Genomic DNA, 18,310 nt, shown 5'->3' with positions numbered 1-18,310 from the left:
CTGGAACTGCATTGGGTCACACATAAAGCAAACAGCACTGGGGTTCACCCAAAGCCTGTTTTAATCACCACCTGGAGATATACCTAATGTAAATGAAGAGTTAATGGGTGCAGCACACCAACATGGCACATGTATACATATGTAACAAACCTGCACGTTGTGCACATGTACCCTAGAACTTAAAGTATAATATGTATATATAAATAAATTAAAAAAATCACCACCTGGCTCCCATCTATGCTTGCAGGCTGGCATACTACAATGAGCAGGTGGCAAAGCCAGCCAGGCTTGTGTCCTTCCCTTCAGGGTGGTAAGTTCTCCCAGGTAGATCCAGAGGTGTTCTGGTGGGTCCAGAGTTCCTCCTACGTGGTCCAGAGGTGCTGTCTGGGAGTCAGGGCCTAGAGTCAAAAACCTTAGAAGTCTACTTTGTGTTCTATTGTACTGTGGCTGAGCTGGCATTCAAACCACAAGAATCAGTTGTTTCCCCTCTTCCCTCTTCATTTCAAAGGCAGAGGACCCTTCCTGTGGCCACGACTGCCATAGGCCTACAGGGAGTACTGCCAGACTACCACCTATGTCCACTTAAGGCTCAGAGTGTTTTAAGTCAGCTTGTGGTAAATGCTGCCTGGCCTGGGATTCACCCTTCAGGGCAGTGCGCTCCCATCTGGTCCAGGTAGGTCCAAAAATGTTGTCCAAGTGTCAAGGTCTGTAATCGGAGACCCTAAGAGCCCACTTTGTGCTCTACATCCTTGTGGCTAAGCTGGTACTTAACATGGAGGACAGTCCCCTTTATTTTTCCCTTAGCTTTTCTCAAGCAGAAGGTGTTTTTCCCTGTAGCCCCCACAGCTGGGAATGTGCTGAGTCTCACTTGAAGTTAGCATGTCTCAGGCTCACCCAAGGCCCATGGTGTACTACCTGGGTATTGCCACTGGTTATTCAGGCTCTCAAAGGCTTTTTAGTCAGCCGGTGATGGGTCTTGTTGTGACTGGGTCCTTCCCTTCAAGGCAGTGGGTTCCCTTCTAGTCCAGGTTGTGTCTAGAAATGTCATCCTGCACCTAGAACCTAGAAAGGGAGCCTCATAACTCTGACTGGTGCCCTATCTTATTGTGGCTGAGCTAGTATCCAAGATGCAAAACAAAATCTTCTTTACTCTTTCCTCTCCTTTCCCAAGTGGAAGGAGCCAGTCCCTTTTGAACCCATGAGCCCTGCTGCCTGGGATTGTGGGGAGGTGGTACATGCACTCCCTTAGTCAGCCCCACTGATGTCTCAGTAGGTTGTGCACCACCCAAGTCCACTGGTTGTGAGCCCCACACAGCACTATGACTCACATAGGAGTTGCAGTCTTTGTGGCCTATACTACATTTAAAGTTTATTTAGAGCCCCAGAGGACTTTAGCCCACTGTGGTGAGGCATGGGGGAACTCAACTTCTGACCCGTGGAAGGGGTGACTCCCGTCTGGCTAGGGCTGGATTAAATATTCCCTCTATGTACAGGCATCAGCTAGATTTGGGTCAGTTTTGCTTTCTCCTGTGACAGGGCAGCACTGAGTTCCATGCAATGTCTAACAATTGCTGTGCTCTCTCTCCCAAGGGCAAAGATTCTCTCTCCATGCCACATGGCTGCTGCTGGAGATGGGATGGGGTATCACTGGCAATTTAAGACTGTCTTTACTACACTTTTCAGTGTCTCTTTCAGTTATATGAAGTTAAAATCAGATACTGTGAGAGCTCTCATGATTTTTGGTTCTTAGGAAATGACTATTTTTGTGTGTAGATAGATGTTACATTGGTGTCCTTCTGGGGTGATGATCAGTGGAGGCTTCTATTTGACCATCCTGCTCCACCCTGTGTAGTCTTTTATTATTAAGAGTCTGGCTCAGAGTAGTGTATAGAATTGTTTTTCCCAATAGTCATGATTAGTTTGCACTCATGTAGCCAATACTTTTTTTAATGTCTCATGTCCAATCTGTAATATCAAAGATGTATTCTCTAGGAGACAACATATGAATAAACGGCCCATCCAGGGTAGAACTTCTATGTTTTAAGTAATCATATGAAAAAATCCAAAATAACATGATTATTAGTAATAGCTATATTCTAAACAATTCCAGAACAATATTTTGTCTTTAGATAAAAAGAAAAAAATTAAGAGAAGAGCCAGGTATTTCTCCACATCCTCTCCAGCACCTGTTGTTTCCTGACTTTTTAATGATGGCCATTCTAACTGGTGTGAGATGGTATCTCATTGTGGTTTTGATTTGCATTTCTCTGATGGCCAGTGATGATGAGCATTTTCTCATGTGTGTTTTGGCTGCATCAATGTCTTCTTTTGAGAAGTGTCTGTTCATGGTGGGACTGTAAACTAGTTCAACCATCATGGAAGTCAGTGTGGTGATTCCTCAGGGATCTAGAACTAGAAATACCATTTGACCCAGGCATCCCATTACTGGGTATATACCCAAAGGACTATAAATCGTGCTGCTATAAAGACACATGCATACGTATGTTTATTGCAGCACTATTCACAATAGCAAAGTCTTGGAACCAACACAAATGTCAAACAACGATAGACTGGATTAAGAAAATGTGGCACATATACACCATGGAATACTATGCAGCCATAAAAAAGGATGAGTTCATGTCCTTTGTAGGGACATGGATGAAACTGGAAAACATCATTCTCAGTAAACTATCGCAAGGACAAAAAACCAAACACCGCATGTTCTCACTCATAGGTGGGAATTGAACAATGAGAACACATGGACACAGGAAGGGGAATATCACACTCTGGGGACTGTTGTGGGGTGGGGGAGGGGGGACGGACAGCATTAGGAGATATACCTAATGCTAAATGACGAGTTAATGGGTGCAGCAAAACAACATGGCACATGGATACATATGTAACAAACCTGCACATTGTGCACATGTACCCTAAAACCTAAAGTATAATAAAAAAAAAGAGCCAGGTAGATCTTAAAATTTTATTATTTTGAACAATATGCATATTAGTGCCTAGATATCAATGGTCATACCAATAACTGACTCTAAAAGAAATCTAAGGACAAAGAGATTTATTATGAGAAGTCCATGAAATAAAGGGCCATTTCGTATTATTTCAGCCTAGAATACAAACCAAGAGGAAGACATATAAACTGGAACTTTAAAATGTCTTACTTTTTTGCAATATTCTAGAAGGGTCACACTCCCAGTCTGAATTAGTATTTTTACTTTGAAATTGTGGAGTAATGAAATCAAAAGGTAATGTTTTGCCTTGCTCTCAACATTAATATAGAGACAAAATTAAAAAAAAATACCTCTTCCTTTTTGTTCCCTCTGGGACTCTGAATTCAAAAATAAAAGAAACACTCAGATTAAATTTTTATTTCTTTGTAGAAAAACATTACATGCATATGAAGAAAAACTATAATCCACTATTACTGGGTTTACTTTAATTTGTTTAGGAGTATACAGTGAAATGTTTAAAAGAATCTAAACTAGAGGTGGAGCCAAGATGGCCAAATAGGAACAGCTTCAGTCTACAGCTCCCAGCATGAGCAACGCAGAAGACAGGTGATTTCTGCATTTCCATCTGAGGTACCCAGTTCATCTCACTAGGGAGTGCCAGACAGTGGGCGCAGGACAGTGGGTGCGGTGCACCGTGTGTGAGCTGAAGCAGGGCAAGGCATTGCCTCACTCAGGAAGTGCAAGGAGTCAGGGAGTTCCCTTTCCTAGTCAAAGAAAGGGGTGACAGATGGCACCTGGAAAATTGGGTCACTCCCACCCTAATACTGCACTTTTCTGATGGGCTTAAAAAACGGCACACCAGGAGATTATATCCTGCCCCTGGCTCGGGAGTCCTACGCCTACGGAGTCTCACTGATTGCTAGCACAGCAGTTTGAGATCAAACTGCAAGGCGGCAGCGAGGCTGGGAGAGGGGTGCCTGCCATTGCCCAGGCTTGCTTAGGTAAACAAACCAGCCCAGAAGCTCGAACTGGGTGGAGCCTACCATAGCTCAAGGAGGCCTGCCTGCCTCTGTAGGATCCACCTCTGGGGGCAGAGCACAGACAAACAAAAAGACAGCTGTAACCTCTGCAGACTTAAATGTCCCTGTTTGACAGCTTTGAAGAGAGTAGTGGTTCTCCCAGCATGCAGCTGGAGATCTGAGAATGGGCAGACTGCCTCCTCAAGTGGGTCACTGACCCCCGAGGAGCCTAACCGGGAGGCACCACGCAGTAGGGGCAGACTGACACCTCACACGGCCGGGTACTCCTCTGAGACAAAACTTCCAGAGGAACAATCAGGCAGCAACATTCGTGGTTCAGGAAAATCTACTGTTCTGCAGCCACCGCTGCTGATACCTAGGCAAACAGGGTCTGGAGTGGACCTCTAGCAAAATCCAACAGACCTGAAGCTGAGGGTCCTGTCTCGTAGAAGGAAAACTAACAAACACAAAGGACATCCACACGAAAAACCCATCTGTACATTACCATCATCAAAGACAAAAAGTAGATAAAACCACAAAGATGGGGAAGAAACAGAGCAGAAAAACTAGAAACGCTAAAAAGCAGAGTGCCTCTCCTCCTCCACAGGAACACAGTTCCTCACCAGCAATGGAACAAAGCTGGATGGAGAATGACTTTGACGAGTTGAGAGAAGAAGATTCAGATGATCAAACTACTCCGAGCTATGGGAGGAAATTCAAACCAATGGCAAAGAAGTTAAAAACTTTGAAAAAAATTTAGACACATGTATAACTAGAATAACCAATACAGAGAAGTGCTTAAAGGAGCTGATGGAGCTGAAAGCCAAGTCCCGAGAACTATGTGAAGAATGCAGAAGCCTCAGGAGCCTATGCGATCAACTGGAAGAAAGGGTATCAGTGATGCAAGATGAAATGAATGAAATGAAGTGAGAAGGGAAGTTTAGAGAAAAAAGAATAAAAACAAACGAATAAAGCCTCCAAGAAATATGGGACTATGTGAAAAGACCAAATCTATGTCTGACTGGTGTACCTGAAAGTGACGGGGAGAATGGAACCAAGTTGGAAAACACTCTGCAGGATATTATCCAGGAGGACTTCCCCAATCTAGCAAGGCAGGCCAACATTCAGATTCAGGAAATACAGAGAACGCCACGAAGATTCTCTTCGAGAAGAGCAACTCCAAGACACATAATTGTCAGATTCACCAAAGTTGAAATGAAGGAAAAAATGTTAAGAGCAGCCAGAGAGAAAGGTTGGCTTATTCACAAAGGGAAGCCCATCAGACTAACAGCTGATCTCTCAGCAGAAACTCTATAAGCCAGAAGAGAGTGAGGGCCAATATTCAACATTCTTAAAGAAAAGAATTTTCAACCCAGAATTTCATATCCAGCCAAACTAAGCTTCATAAGTGAAGGAGAAATAAAATCCTTTACAGACAAGCAAATGCTGAGAGATTTTGTTACCACCAGGCCTGCCCTAAAAGAGCTCCTGAAGGAAGCACTAAACATGGAAAGGAACAACTGGTAACAGCCACTGCAAAAACATGCCAAAATGTAAAGACCATCAAGGCTGGGAGAAACTGCATCAACTAACGAGCAAAATAACCAGCTAACATCATAATGACAGGATCAAATTCATACATAACAATATTAACTTTAAATGTAAATGGACTAAATGCTCCAATTAAGAGACACAGACTGGCAAATTGGATAAAGAGTCAGGACCCATCAGTGTGCTGTATTCAGGAATCCCATCTCACATGCAGAGACACACATAGGCTCAAAATAAAGGGATGGAGGAAGATCTACCAAGCAAATGGAAAACAAAAAAAGGCAGGGGTTGCAATCCTAGTCTCTGACAAAACAGACTTTAAACCAACAAAGATCAAAAGAGACAAAGAAGGCCATTACATAATGGTAAAGGGATCAATTCAACAAGAAGAGCTAACTATCCTAGATATATATGCACCCAACACAGGAGCACCCAGATTCATAAAGCAAGTCCTGAGTGACCTACAAAGAGACTTAGTCTCCCACACAATAATAATGGGAGACTTTAACACCCCACTGTCAACATTAGACAGATCAATGAGACAGAAAGTTAACAAGGATACCCAGGAATTGAACTCAGCTCTGCACTAAGCAGACCTAATAGACATCTACAGAACTCTCCACCCCAAATCAACAGAATATACATTTTTTTCAGCACCACACCACACCTATTCCAAAAGTGACCACATAGTTGGAAGTAAAGCTCTCCTCAGCAAATGTAAAAGAACAGAAATTATAACAAACTGTCTCTCAGACCACAGTGCAATCAAGCTAGAACTCAGGATTAAGGAACTCACTCAAAACCGCTCAACTACATGGAAACTGAACAACCTGCTCCTGAATGACTACTGGGTACATTACGAAATGAAGGCGGAAATAAAGATGTTCTTTGAAACTAATGAGAACAAAGACACAACATACCAGAATCTCTGGGACACATTCAAAGCAGTGTGTAGAGGGAAATTTAAAGCACTAAATGCCCACAAGAGAATGCAGGAAAGATCCAAAATTGACACCCTAACATCACAATTAAAAGAACTAGAAAAGCAAGAGCAAACACATTCAAAAGCTAGCAGAAGGCAAGAAATTACTAAACTCAGAGCAGAATTGAAGGAAATAGAGACAGAAAAAAACCCTTCAAAAAATTAATGGATCCAGGAGCTGGTTTTTTGAATAGATCAACAAACTGGATAGACTGCTAGCAAGACTAGTAAAGAAGAAAAGAGAGAAGAATCAAATAGATGCAATAAAAAATGATAAAGGGGATATCACCACTGATCCCACAGAAATACAAACTACCATCAGAGAATACTACAAACACCTCTATGCAAATAAACTGGAAAATCTAGAAGAAATGGATAAATTCCTCCCAAGACTAAATCAGGAAGAAGGTGAATCTCTGAATAGACCAATAACAGGCTCTGAAATTGTGGCAATAATCTATAGCTTACCAACCAAAAAGAGTCCAGGACCTGATGGATTCACAGCTGAATTCTACTAGAAGTACAAGGAGGAACTGGTACCATTCCTTTTGAAACTATTCCAATCAATAGAAAAAGGGGGAATCCTCCCTAACTCAATTTATGAGGCCAGCATCATCCTGATACCAAAGCCTGGCAGAGACACAACCAAAAAAGAGAATTTTAGACCAATATCCTTGATGAACATTGATGCAAAAATCCTCAGTAAAATACTGGCAAACTGAATCCAGCAGCACATCAAAAAGCTTATCCACCATGATCAAGTGGGCTTCATCCCTGGGATGCAAGGCTGGTTCAACATACACAAATCAATAAATGTAATCCAGCATACAAACAGAACCAAAGACAAAAACCACATGATTATATCAATAGATGCAGAAAAGGCCTTTGACAAAATTCAACAACCCTTCATGCTAAAAAATCTCAATAAATTAGGTATGGATGGGATGTATCTCAAAATAATAAGAGCTATCTATGACAAATGCACAGCCAATATCATACTGAATGGGCAAAAACCGGAAGCATTCCCTCTGAAAACTGGCACAAGACAAGGATGCCCTCTCTCACCACTCCTATTCAACATAGTGTTGGAAGTTCTGGCCAGAGCAATCAGGCAGGAGAAGGAAATAAAGGGTATTCAATTAGGAAAAGAGGAAGTCAAATTGTCCCTGTTTGCAGGTGACATGACTGTATATCTAGAAAACCCCATTGTCTCAGCCCAAAATCTCCTTAAGCTGATAAGCAACTTCAGCAAAGTCTCAGGATACAAAATCAATGTACAAAAATCACAAGCATTCTTATACACCAATAACAGACAAACAGAGAGCCAAATCATGAGTGAACTCTCATTCACAATTGCTTCAAAGAGAATAAAGTACCCAGTAATCCAACTTACAAGGGACGTGAAGGACCTCTTCAAGGAGAACTACAAACCAACCACTGCTCAATGAAATAAAAGAGGATACAAACAAGTGGAAGAACATTCCATGCTCATGGGTTGGAAGAATCAATATTGTGAAAATGGCCATAGTGCCCAAGGTAATATATAGATTCAATGCCATCCCCATCAAGCTACCAATGACTTTCTTCACAGAACTGGAAAAAACTACTTTAAAGTTCATATGGAAGCAAAAAAGAGCCCACATTGCCAAGTCAATCCTAAGCCAAAAGAACAAAGCTGGAGGCATCACACTACCTGACTTCAAACTATACTACAAGGCTACAGTAACCAAAATAGCATGGTACTGGTACCAAAACAGAGATGTAGATCAATGGAACAGAACAGAGCCCTCAGAAATAACACCACATATCTAGAACTATCTGATCTTTGACAAACCTGACAAAAACAAGAAATGGGGAAAGGATTCCCTATTTAATAAATGGTGCTGGGAAAACTGGCTAGCCATATGTAGAAAGCTGAAACTGGATCCTTTCCTTATACCTTATACAAGTATTAATTCGAGATGGATTAAAGACTTACATGTTAGACCTAAAACCATAAAAACCCTAGAAGAAAACCTAGGCATTACCATTCAGGACATAGGCATGGGCAAGGACATCATGTCTAAAACACCAAAAGCAATGGCAACAAAAGCCAAAATTGACAAATGGGATCTAATTAAACTAAAGAGCTTCTGCACAGCAAAAGAAACTACTATCAGAGTGAACAGGCAACCTACAAAATGGGAGAAAATTTTTGCAACCTACTCATCTGACAAAGGGCTAATATCCAGAATCTACAATGAACTCAAACAAATTTACAAAGAAAAAACAAACAATCCCATCAAAAAGTGGGCGAAGGGCATGAACAGACACTTTTCAAAAGAAGATATTTATGCAGCCAAAAAACACATGAAAAAATGCTCATCATCACTGGCCATCAGAGAAATGCAAATCAAAACCACAATGAGATACCATCTCACACCAGTCAGAATGGGCATCATTAAAAAGTCAGAAAACAAGAGGTGCTGGAGAGGATGTGGAGAAATAGGAACACTTTTACACTGTTGGTGGGACTGTAAACTAGTTCACCCATCGTGGAAGTCAGTGTGGCGATTCCTCAGGGATCTAGAACTAGAAATACCATTTGACCCAGCCATCCCATTACTGGGTATATACCGAAAGGATTATAAAACATGCTGCTATAAAGACACATGCACACGTATGTTTATTGTGGCACTATTCACAATAGCAGAGACTTGGAACCAACCCAAATGTCCAACAACGATAGACTGGATTAAGAAAATGTGGCATATATACACCATGGAATACTATGCAGCCATAAAAATGATGAATTCATGTCCTTTGTAGGGACATGGATGAAACTGGAAACAATCATTCTCAGTAAACTATCGCAAGGACAAAAAAACAAACACCGCATGTTCTCACTCATAGGTGGTAATTGAACAATGAGAACACATGGACACAGGGATGGGAACCTAACACTCCAGGGACTGTTGTGGGGTGGGGGAGGGGGGAGGGATGGCATTAGGAGATATACCTAATGCTAAATGACGAGTTAATGGGTGCAGCACACCAACATGGCACATGGATACATATGTAACAAACCTGCACATTGTGCGCATGTACCCTAAAACTTAAAGTATAACCCTACTAATAACAAAAATCTAAACTAATGTGAAAGAAATAAATGACAGAAACTAACCAGGTACTATAGTGCAATTATTCTGAAATACACAGAACGTAACATCAGTTATTGACTGTGATGATACCTAAGATATAGCTGTAAGAAATTATCCCAAGAAAAGAGTATCTTTCAACATGAGCAAGATGTTATAAAAGGCGGGTTGAAATTACAAAGGGGAGAGAGATACTGTTCATGTAAAAGGGCCATGTTTTTGAAGCTCTCCTTGCTTTAGGATTTGTTTGTAGGTGCCAGAGGCCATTTGGTTGTTTGTGCACATTATTTTTAAGAAAAGCTTTTTGAAAGAAAAATAAAGTTGAATTACATACACAGTAGATATATTTTTGTACATCCTGAAATGAGAAAATTGATCTGGAAAAGCTCATTCTTACTTTTTGTTTTCAAATTCTAGAAATCATGGTAAATGTTAACCAAACATAAATGTGGTCTAGTATTGTCAATATCAGAGAAAAAGCACTATTAAAATGGAATCCATTTTGTACATTGCATCTTTAAAGCCTGATTGATCACTGTTAAGTGAGTTTTTGTAGCTAAGTGTTTTTAAGACTGTTGAGTGATTTTTAAAGGAAATGTCCATGTGTTGCTAGTAGTACTATGTAAATAAATTAGTCATAAATGGAACAAATAATAATTATTGACATAAGCAGTAGGATTCATTTATCTTTGATAAAACCTCTCCAAGATGCATTAGGTACACACCAACTCTGGAGAAAAGGATGGAATGTGTTTCCTTTTAACTCCACAAATTTATGAAAAAAATCTAACTCATTTAATTGCATGATGGTAGTAGAAAAAATCTTAATAAAAATAATCCTAGTCAAATATAGACATAATATTTTAGAGGTGTCTTTGTTTCATGTAAATTAGAAACAGCCTTTTTCATGTCACTCAATAAATTATAAAATAGTATTAATACAGTCCTCATCCTTTAATCATACTTATATATAAAATGTCTTATCAGGGGAAAGAACACACAGAGAAAGTGAGAGAGAAATAAAAAGAGACAAGAGGGGATGCAGGACAGATAGATGTATATTAGAAAATTATTGCACTTTCTAGAAGAGATGGCATTCCTGGGATAAAAGAAGCCTTGAGCAGATTATAGAATACATCAGAGGCATTCTTTTCAATAAATGACAAAGAAAGATAGAGTTGCAAAAACACAATCAACTGGAATAGTGAAATTTGGTGAAATTTTAGCAATTTCAGTGGAGTACTTAAGAATACTTTACAAAAGGCAATTTTTAAGAAGTCCTTATGTAATGAAGTAACTATTATATAACAAACTGATTATAGTATATGGACAGCGGCTTATACAAAACCAAAAGAAAAAAGCAAAGAAAAAATTAAAACAGACATTAAAAACAGGAGTAGAGCATCAGATCATATTGTATTAACATGCCATGACTAGATTGCTTTTCTTTCTGATGTACCATAACCCATACAATTGCTAGGTAAACAACATGGACCAGTACCTTTCTTTTGGCCTTTAGCTGCTCATGATACTTGTCACAGGTATCTCCTGGGATTTCTCCTCCCCAAAGAGTAATTCCAACAATGGTGTATGTGATACCCATGATGAGCAATGGGAAACAGTACACCAGTATAATGACGATAATATGGTAACTACAAAAAATAAGAAAAACACATGCTGAAGACCTTATTGGAATGAAATATTGGGGACTGAATTTGCTCAGCTTTAAATCATAATTAAAACTACCAAGAGTTATTTCTACATCATCTCTATACATTCATCTCAAAATTCCATCAAAATATCATGCTATTGTCACTTATATTTATGTTTCAAATGCTGCCAGTTGATGTTGTCAATCTTTACTTGGTATACGAAAACTATAGCTGGGTCGAAGGGCTCAGTTAAATATATGTTCTCCTTGCCTAGAGGTTGAGGATGAACGACTTTTCACTGCTATGTACTCTGCTTGGCAATTGTTGAGCTAAACTAATTAAATGTATCATTGGAGGAAAAGGGAAGGGATAGAATAAATGAATCAACTGGCTTATGTTTTCTCCTATATAGGCCTATCGTCTATATTGCTGCAACATCAGACATACATAAACTGTTTTTCATTCAAATGGTGGGAAAAAAGTAAGTAGATACTCTGAGCCATAATGAATCCACAAGTTACTACAATTTTTAAAAATCAGGTAAAGACATTTACATGCAATTTTCCAGAGTCTGGGTCCATTTGATTGCATTGTTAACTTGGTAAAAACAAAACAAAACAAAAAAAAACATGTCGACGTAGCAGTCAAACCAGAAGTATGCTGCTGTGAATTATCAAATTAAATTCTGGTATTTAGTAGCTTTCAGTCAAAATTATAAGAATTCAATTAGAGAGGAAAAGGAGAGTAAGCCATACTACAAAAGCCCAAATATAATTTTACAAACTTTTGTATGGATTTCACTGTCTTGGAAAGCTTTAAAGTAATTAAAAAGTTTGTTGGAACGGTCTTCTCCAGACCAGGGTTTTTTTTTTTTTGTAAAGTGAATCTTAAATATCCTTGCCTTTCCATTTCTTGGTAGATTACTAAGTATTGATTTAAAGTCAATGAGGAAATAATTCAGTCAACAAATAATTTGAAGATGATAACATTATCATACAATTAAGATGTATTAATAATAATGAATATAGTACTCAGTTTAATATGAGCTGTCTGATTTTTCTTAAATAAGTGCCTCCTAATATTTTTGTTCAAAAATCTGAACTTTGGGTAGAGCAAAGGTAGATAAAATGACTGCTTTAAAAGGCAACCATTATTTGCACCATTTGTTATTTTTAAAGGGAAAAATTGGTGAGTAAAATAGAAAATAAGTACTTTATTAAAATAAAATTTAAAAGATTATAATTTAAAAATAAAATGCAATAAATTACACAATTACATTATTATTCCTTTTTGCTCTATTTAAGGTGGGTATAAAATATGAACCAAATTTTACCATATATTATAGCATTTGTATTTCCTTTTCAATCTAGTGTTCAGGTTTTTTAATGCTTTTTGCTTGTCTAGAGAGAAGTAAAAGAACATAAACCAAATCAAACCAAAATAAAATCAGATAACCTATTAGGGTGCTCCTTCCCTTCAGCTACGCTTCCTAAAAGGGCAATCAACACGTTTGGGCTTTGATTTCTTCCTTCTCACTCATTTCTCAATCAATAACACAATGCTTTTCTTTGCACATTGCTTTTATCTTTTATCACTTCCTTCAGGAAACTCTCCAGTGCCATCCCACATAGACATCCTCATATTTCCAATTAAAAACCTTAGTAACTTACACAACTTATTGACCACATACAAATCATACCATATTACAGTATTTTTATATATTTCCTTTTCCAAATAATGTATGAACCCTGGGGGAAATGTCAGTCTTATTTAATTGTTGCTCCTAATCTGTAGTTTCCTAAGTGTTTGATAAACTGAATTGAAAATCACAATAGAGAATTAACTTACGTGAAATGTTGTTTGGGACCTTCTGGCCATTGCACAAAGCAGAGAGTACGGCCTGGCATGACTTTGGTTTTGGAATAAAGACATTGAGGGAAGGCAAGTAGAAATGCTAGAATCCAAATACTTCCAATGACAATCTTGGTTGCTGTGGCAGACAGTCTGGGTTTCAAGGGATCAATAATAGCCATATACCTATATAAAAACAAACAAAACCATTTCATTGGTTTTCTTTATAAGAGAGTTTGAAATGGAGTTTCAAAGGTATTTCAAAGGCATTTCAATAGTTACAGTCATTGCTCTTTTGGGAAACCAGTTGACAAGGACTGCTTGAGTAGAGGCAGCATAGAATGGTAATCATGGCATAGTCTAGGAATCAGGAAGATCTAGGTTCAAATTCTATTCTGACACTTGTTTAAACTTTTTGAACCTCAGCTTTATTATTTTTAAAATTGAAATAAGAACACTCATCTCTTGGGGTAAAGTGAGGATCAACAGATGTTAAGTCAGCGGTGCCCAGCCTTTTTGGCACCAAGGATCAGTTTTATGGAAGATAATTTTTTTTCCATGGACTGGCAGTGGGTGAGGGAGCGATGGTTTGGGGATGATTCAAGGGTATTACATTTATTGCACACTTTATTTCTGTTGTGATTCCATTGTAATATATAATAAAATAATTATACAGCTTGCCATAATGTAGAATCAGTGGGAGCCCTGAGGTGGTTTTCCTGCAACTAGACGGTCCCATCTGGGGTTGATGGGAGACAGTGACAGATCATCACACATTAAGTTCTCATAAGGAGCACTCAGCTTAGATCCTTCACACCTACAGTTCACAATAAGGTTGGCTTTCTATGAGAATCTAATGCCACTGACCTGACAGGAGGTGGAGCTCAGGCAATAATGCTGCACTGGGGAATGGCAGTAAAAACAGATGAAGCTTCTTAGCTCACCAGCCACCACTCACCTCCTGCTGTGCAGCCTGGTTCCTAACAGGCCAGGAGCTGGTACTGGTCCCTAACCCGGGCAACTGGGGACCTCCGATGTAAGTGAAAGATTTTAATGATTTGGTATTGTGCCTGACACATTAGAATTCATAAATGTCTGTTGAATGGAATTGGAAAGGCACTTAATAAGTGCTTACAAATACTGGTTTCACAGCTCAAAACCTTCATGTCTCCTCTGTATGTTTAACTTTTAAACATATAATTTCTAGAGAAATAATATGGATTATACCACGTACTTGACAAAGATGAGAAACTCCTATAAAAGATATGGTCCACAAACCCATTTAAGAGCAGCAAGAGACAAGTTCAGAATTTCTGTGATTAATAAATCAAGTTTGATTGAAGCTATGCCTTCCTGTTATACCTCATATTGAATTCATACTGCATCATGAACATCTTCATGGTGCCTACCTGTGTAACTACATATAACACTGTTGTAACGGAAAAATATATTTGAGTCTCTAAAAAGTATACTTAAAGCATACTTAAATATGACTTTTGGAGGGCAACTTCTTGGGGAAGTTAGGAATTCTGTAAATATGGTAAATAGAGTCATGCTTTATTAACTTAGTACAAGAGTAACTATAGCTGAAAGAATCAACTTCCAATTTTGAACTGGAGATAGCATGGCTAATTGCCAAATTCTAGCTAATGTTCAGAGACAAAAATAATATGTACCAAACAAATTAGCTTTTTGTATTTTAATAAAACACGATCTTTATATTGTTTCAATTCTACTTGTGGTCATTTTATGTTTATAGAATATATTTTGATTTATGAAAAATTTTCAGATGTAATACTTTCATCAAAGAATGAATATCGCATAGGCCAAAAAATGTTAACCTTAAGAATAAGTATTTCAAAATAAGGATATTTTATCAATATGTTTATAACTCTTTGCTGCTGTAACTACTAGGCAGAATTAAATTTTCAGAAGATATTGTGAAAATTGTCTATATAAGATTCTTAATATTAACTATAGTCATAATTTACCTAAAGAAAGTAGTCTTAATTCATCATGTATAACAGCCATTAGGTAAACATGAAACTTAGATTTGAAAAATAATCGTATTTGTCCTTTTGTGACTGGCTTAATTCACTGCATGATTCCAACTATATGTAGTATCTGAAAGAGTGAAACTTATAAAAGCATAGAACAGATGATGACTGCTGGGGGCTCAATGAGTATAAAGTTTTAATAATGCAAATAAAGAAGTTCTAGACTTGTGCTGTATAACATAGTACCTATAGTTAGCAATGAATTATCATGAACTTTATCATGTTAAAAGGATAGATCTCATGTTAACTGTTCTTAACACACACACACACACACACAAACAAATACACATACATAAGAACACAAGGAAATTTTTTGAGGTGATGGATATGTTTAGTGCCTTGATTGTGGCGATATCACATTTTTTCAAGCTCATCAAAATGTATACATTAAATACGTGCATTTTTTTTGTATATCAAGTATACCTCAAAGCTTACAGAAAGAGAAAAGAAAAAGTAATGATAAAAAAATACCTAAGTTTAGGAAAACAGTGTGAACTCTACAAAGAAAAATAATGCATATGTTTCAAATAGGAGACTTTAAAATTCATCTCTCATGGTTATGCTGGTCAAGATAACAATAAAGAAATTATTGATTGTTAACCATAACTAGGGTACATAATGTATGTAATAGGGTTGCATACATCATATATACTTAATAGGCACAATAATCCAAACACAGAATAATAGTATTACCTCTATTTTACAGAAAACTGAGCCTTAAAAGATTATGGGAATTGTTCATAATGATCCAGATAATAAGAGAAAGAGCTAGAATTTTAAGCCAGTTATGCCAGTCTTCAAAGACAATATAGATACAGATTATAGCTTTTGAATATAACCATTTATTTTAGGATAGAAGTAAATATAACCATTTATTTTAGAAGAGAAATATATATATTTCTCCTCCACAATATATAATATGTGTTAGATACTTATATATTATATGTGTGTGTGTGCGTGTATGTATGTTAGAGACACCTACCAAAGAATCAGAAGTAGAATTTTGCCATTTTGCATTTTTGAATCTAAAAGCCTTTATGTGTAACATTCAAACAAAGGTAAAATATATAAAGGAATTATATGTGGTCATTTCTGTTCCTGCTCATGTTGATTACAACTCACATAGCATTCATCTCAATACAGGAATTATTTCTGTGTTGGTGTTTCAAAGCCAAGCACTTGTCAATAAATTGGTTGTACTGAACTGAATATCCCTCAAATCCCATTATAATCTTTTGCTTTGTTGCTTGCTCTGGCATCTAATGAGTGTGATTTAGATATTTAGACAGTTGACTTTCTGAGACTAAAAGGAGAAGTGGAATAACACAAGCAGGCTTAAAGCCCTGTACAACTCCTGTAGCACAGATAACTCAAAGTAAACTGCAAATTGCATTGATTCTTCTGGCCAGTCCAATTAGTCTAATGCTAGAGAAAGTATTTTCTGAAATAATTTCTACCGTTAGAAATTAATTTCTAACAGGTAAAATATTATTTGAATTATATGGAAATAATCAATTTATGTTCTCATGAACATGTTAGTGATAGTAGAGATACTGAAACTTCTAGCATACATTTTTGTCATAGCTGGTCTGATCTATGATTCACTTATTCAATAAAACATTTATTGAATGTCTACTATGGTATTCCAAACACTAGTGATCCAACACTGGGCAAAAATGGTTTTCTGTGAAGTGGAAAAATACTTCCCAAATTGTGAGGTCCATACCATTTGTGAAGCAGACAAATACTAATCAAATAATGTCACCAATAAACATAAATTATAGATGTGACAGCTGTTATGAAGGTAAGGCCAAGTGTATACATGAACTGAGAAAAATATACTTAGATTGTACTTCAATTTTCCTTAAGAAAAGTCATTCTAGGTTGAAACTGGGAAGGAAAACCAGGCAAGGTGGCAGAAGAGTGAGGGTTGCAAAGATTTCTGGTAGAATGAACAGCATGTGAAAACCTCCTATGTTGATGGTGGGTTTTTTTGTTTGTTTGTTTGTTTGTTTGTTTGTTTTTTGAGACTGAGTCTCACTCTGTCACCCAGGCTGTAAGCGCAGTGGCATGATCTTGGCTCATGGCAATGTCTGCCTCCCAGTTTCAAGCAATTCTCTTGTCTCAGCCTCCTGAGTAGCTGGGACTACAGGTGCCTGCCACCATGCCCAGCTAATTTTTGTATTTTTAGTAGAAACAGGGTTTCACCATATTTAGAAATACAAAAGTTAACCTGGTGCGGTGGCACACGCCTGTAATCCCAGCTACTGAAGAGGCTGAGGTATGAGCATTGCTTGAACCTGGGAGGTGGAGGTTGCAGTGAGCAGAGATCACATCACTGCCCTCCAGCCTGAGAGACAGAGGAAGACTCTGTCTCATAAAAAATAAAAAACATACACATAAAGAATGGAAGTAGGTGGAGCCAAGATGGCCGAATAGGAACAGCTCCAGTCTACAGCTCCCAGCGTGAGCAATGCAGAAGATGAGAGATTTCTGCATTTCCAACTGAGGTACTGCATTCATCTCACTGGGGAGTGTCACACAGTGGGTGCAGGAGAGTGGGTGCAGCACACTGAGCATGAGCTGAAGCAGGGTGAGGCATCACCTCACCCAAGAAGCACAAGGGGTCAGGGAATTCCCTTTCCTAGTCAAAGAAAGGAGTGACTGATGGCACCTGCAAAATCAGGTCACTACTACCCTAATACTGCACTTTTCCAACTGTCTTAGCAAATGGCACACCAGGAGATTATATCCTGCACCTGACTCAGAGGGTACTATGCCCACAGAATCTCGCTCATTGCTAGTACAGCAGTCTGAGATCAAATTGCAAGGAGGCAGCAAGGCTGGGGAAGGGGTGCCCGCCATTGCTGAGGCTTGAGTAGGTAAACAAAGTGGCCAGGAAGCTCGAACTGGGTGGAGCCCACAGCAGCTCAAGGAGGCCTGCCTGCCTCTGTAGACTCCACCTCTGGGGGCAGGTCATAGCCAAACAAAAGGCAGCAGAAAACTCTGCAGATTTACATGTCCCTGTCTGACAGCTTGGAAGACAGTAGTGGTACTCCCAGCACACAGCTGGAGATCTGAGAACAGACAGACTGCCT

At 38.4% G+C, this 18,310-nt stretch overlaps 1 protein-coding gene across 1 annotated transcript in view; it reads right to left on the bottom strand.

Moving 5' to 3' along the window:
- TACR3 (tachykinin receptor 3) overlaps positions 1 to 18,310 on the bottom strand; it is a 108,854-nt gene that overhangs the window by 55,539 nt on the left and 35,005 nt on the right. The window contains exons 2-3 of the mRNA XM_055296853.2: positions 13,153 to 13,341; positions 11,154 to 11,304 (exon numbers count right to left, since the gene is read on the bottom strand). Of these exons, the coding sequence (XP_055152828.2) occupies positions 11,154 to 11,304; positions 13,153 to 13,341 (340 nt within the window). The remainder of the gene's footprint in view (positions 1 to 11,153; positions 11,305 to 13,152; positions 13,342 to 18,310) is intronic.

Source organism: Symphalangus syndactylus, chromosome 10, assembly GCF_028878055.3.
Source record: "Symphalangus syndactylus isolate Jambi chromosome 10, NHGRI_mSymSyn1-v2.1_pri, whole genome shotgun sequence".
NCBI lineage: Eukaryota > Metazoa > Chordata > Mammalia > Primates > Hylobatidae > Symphalangus > Symphalangus syndactylus.
The sequence above is the reverse complement of the archived record's forward strand: the minus strand, read 5'-3'. Positions and strand labels throughout refer to the sequence as shown.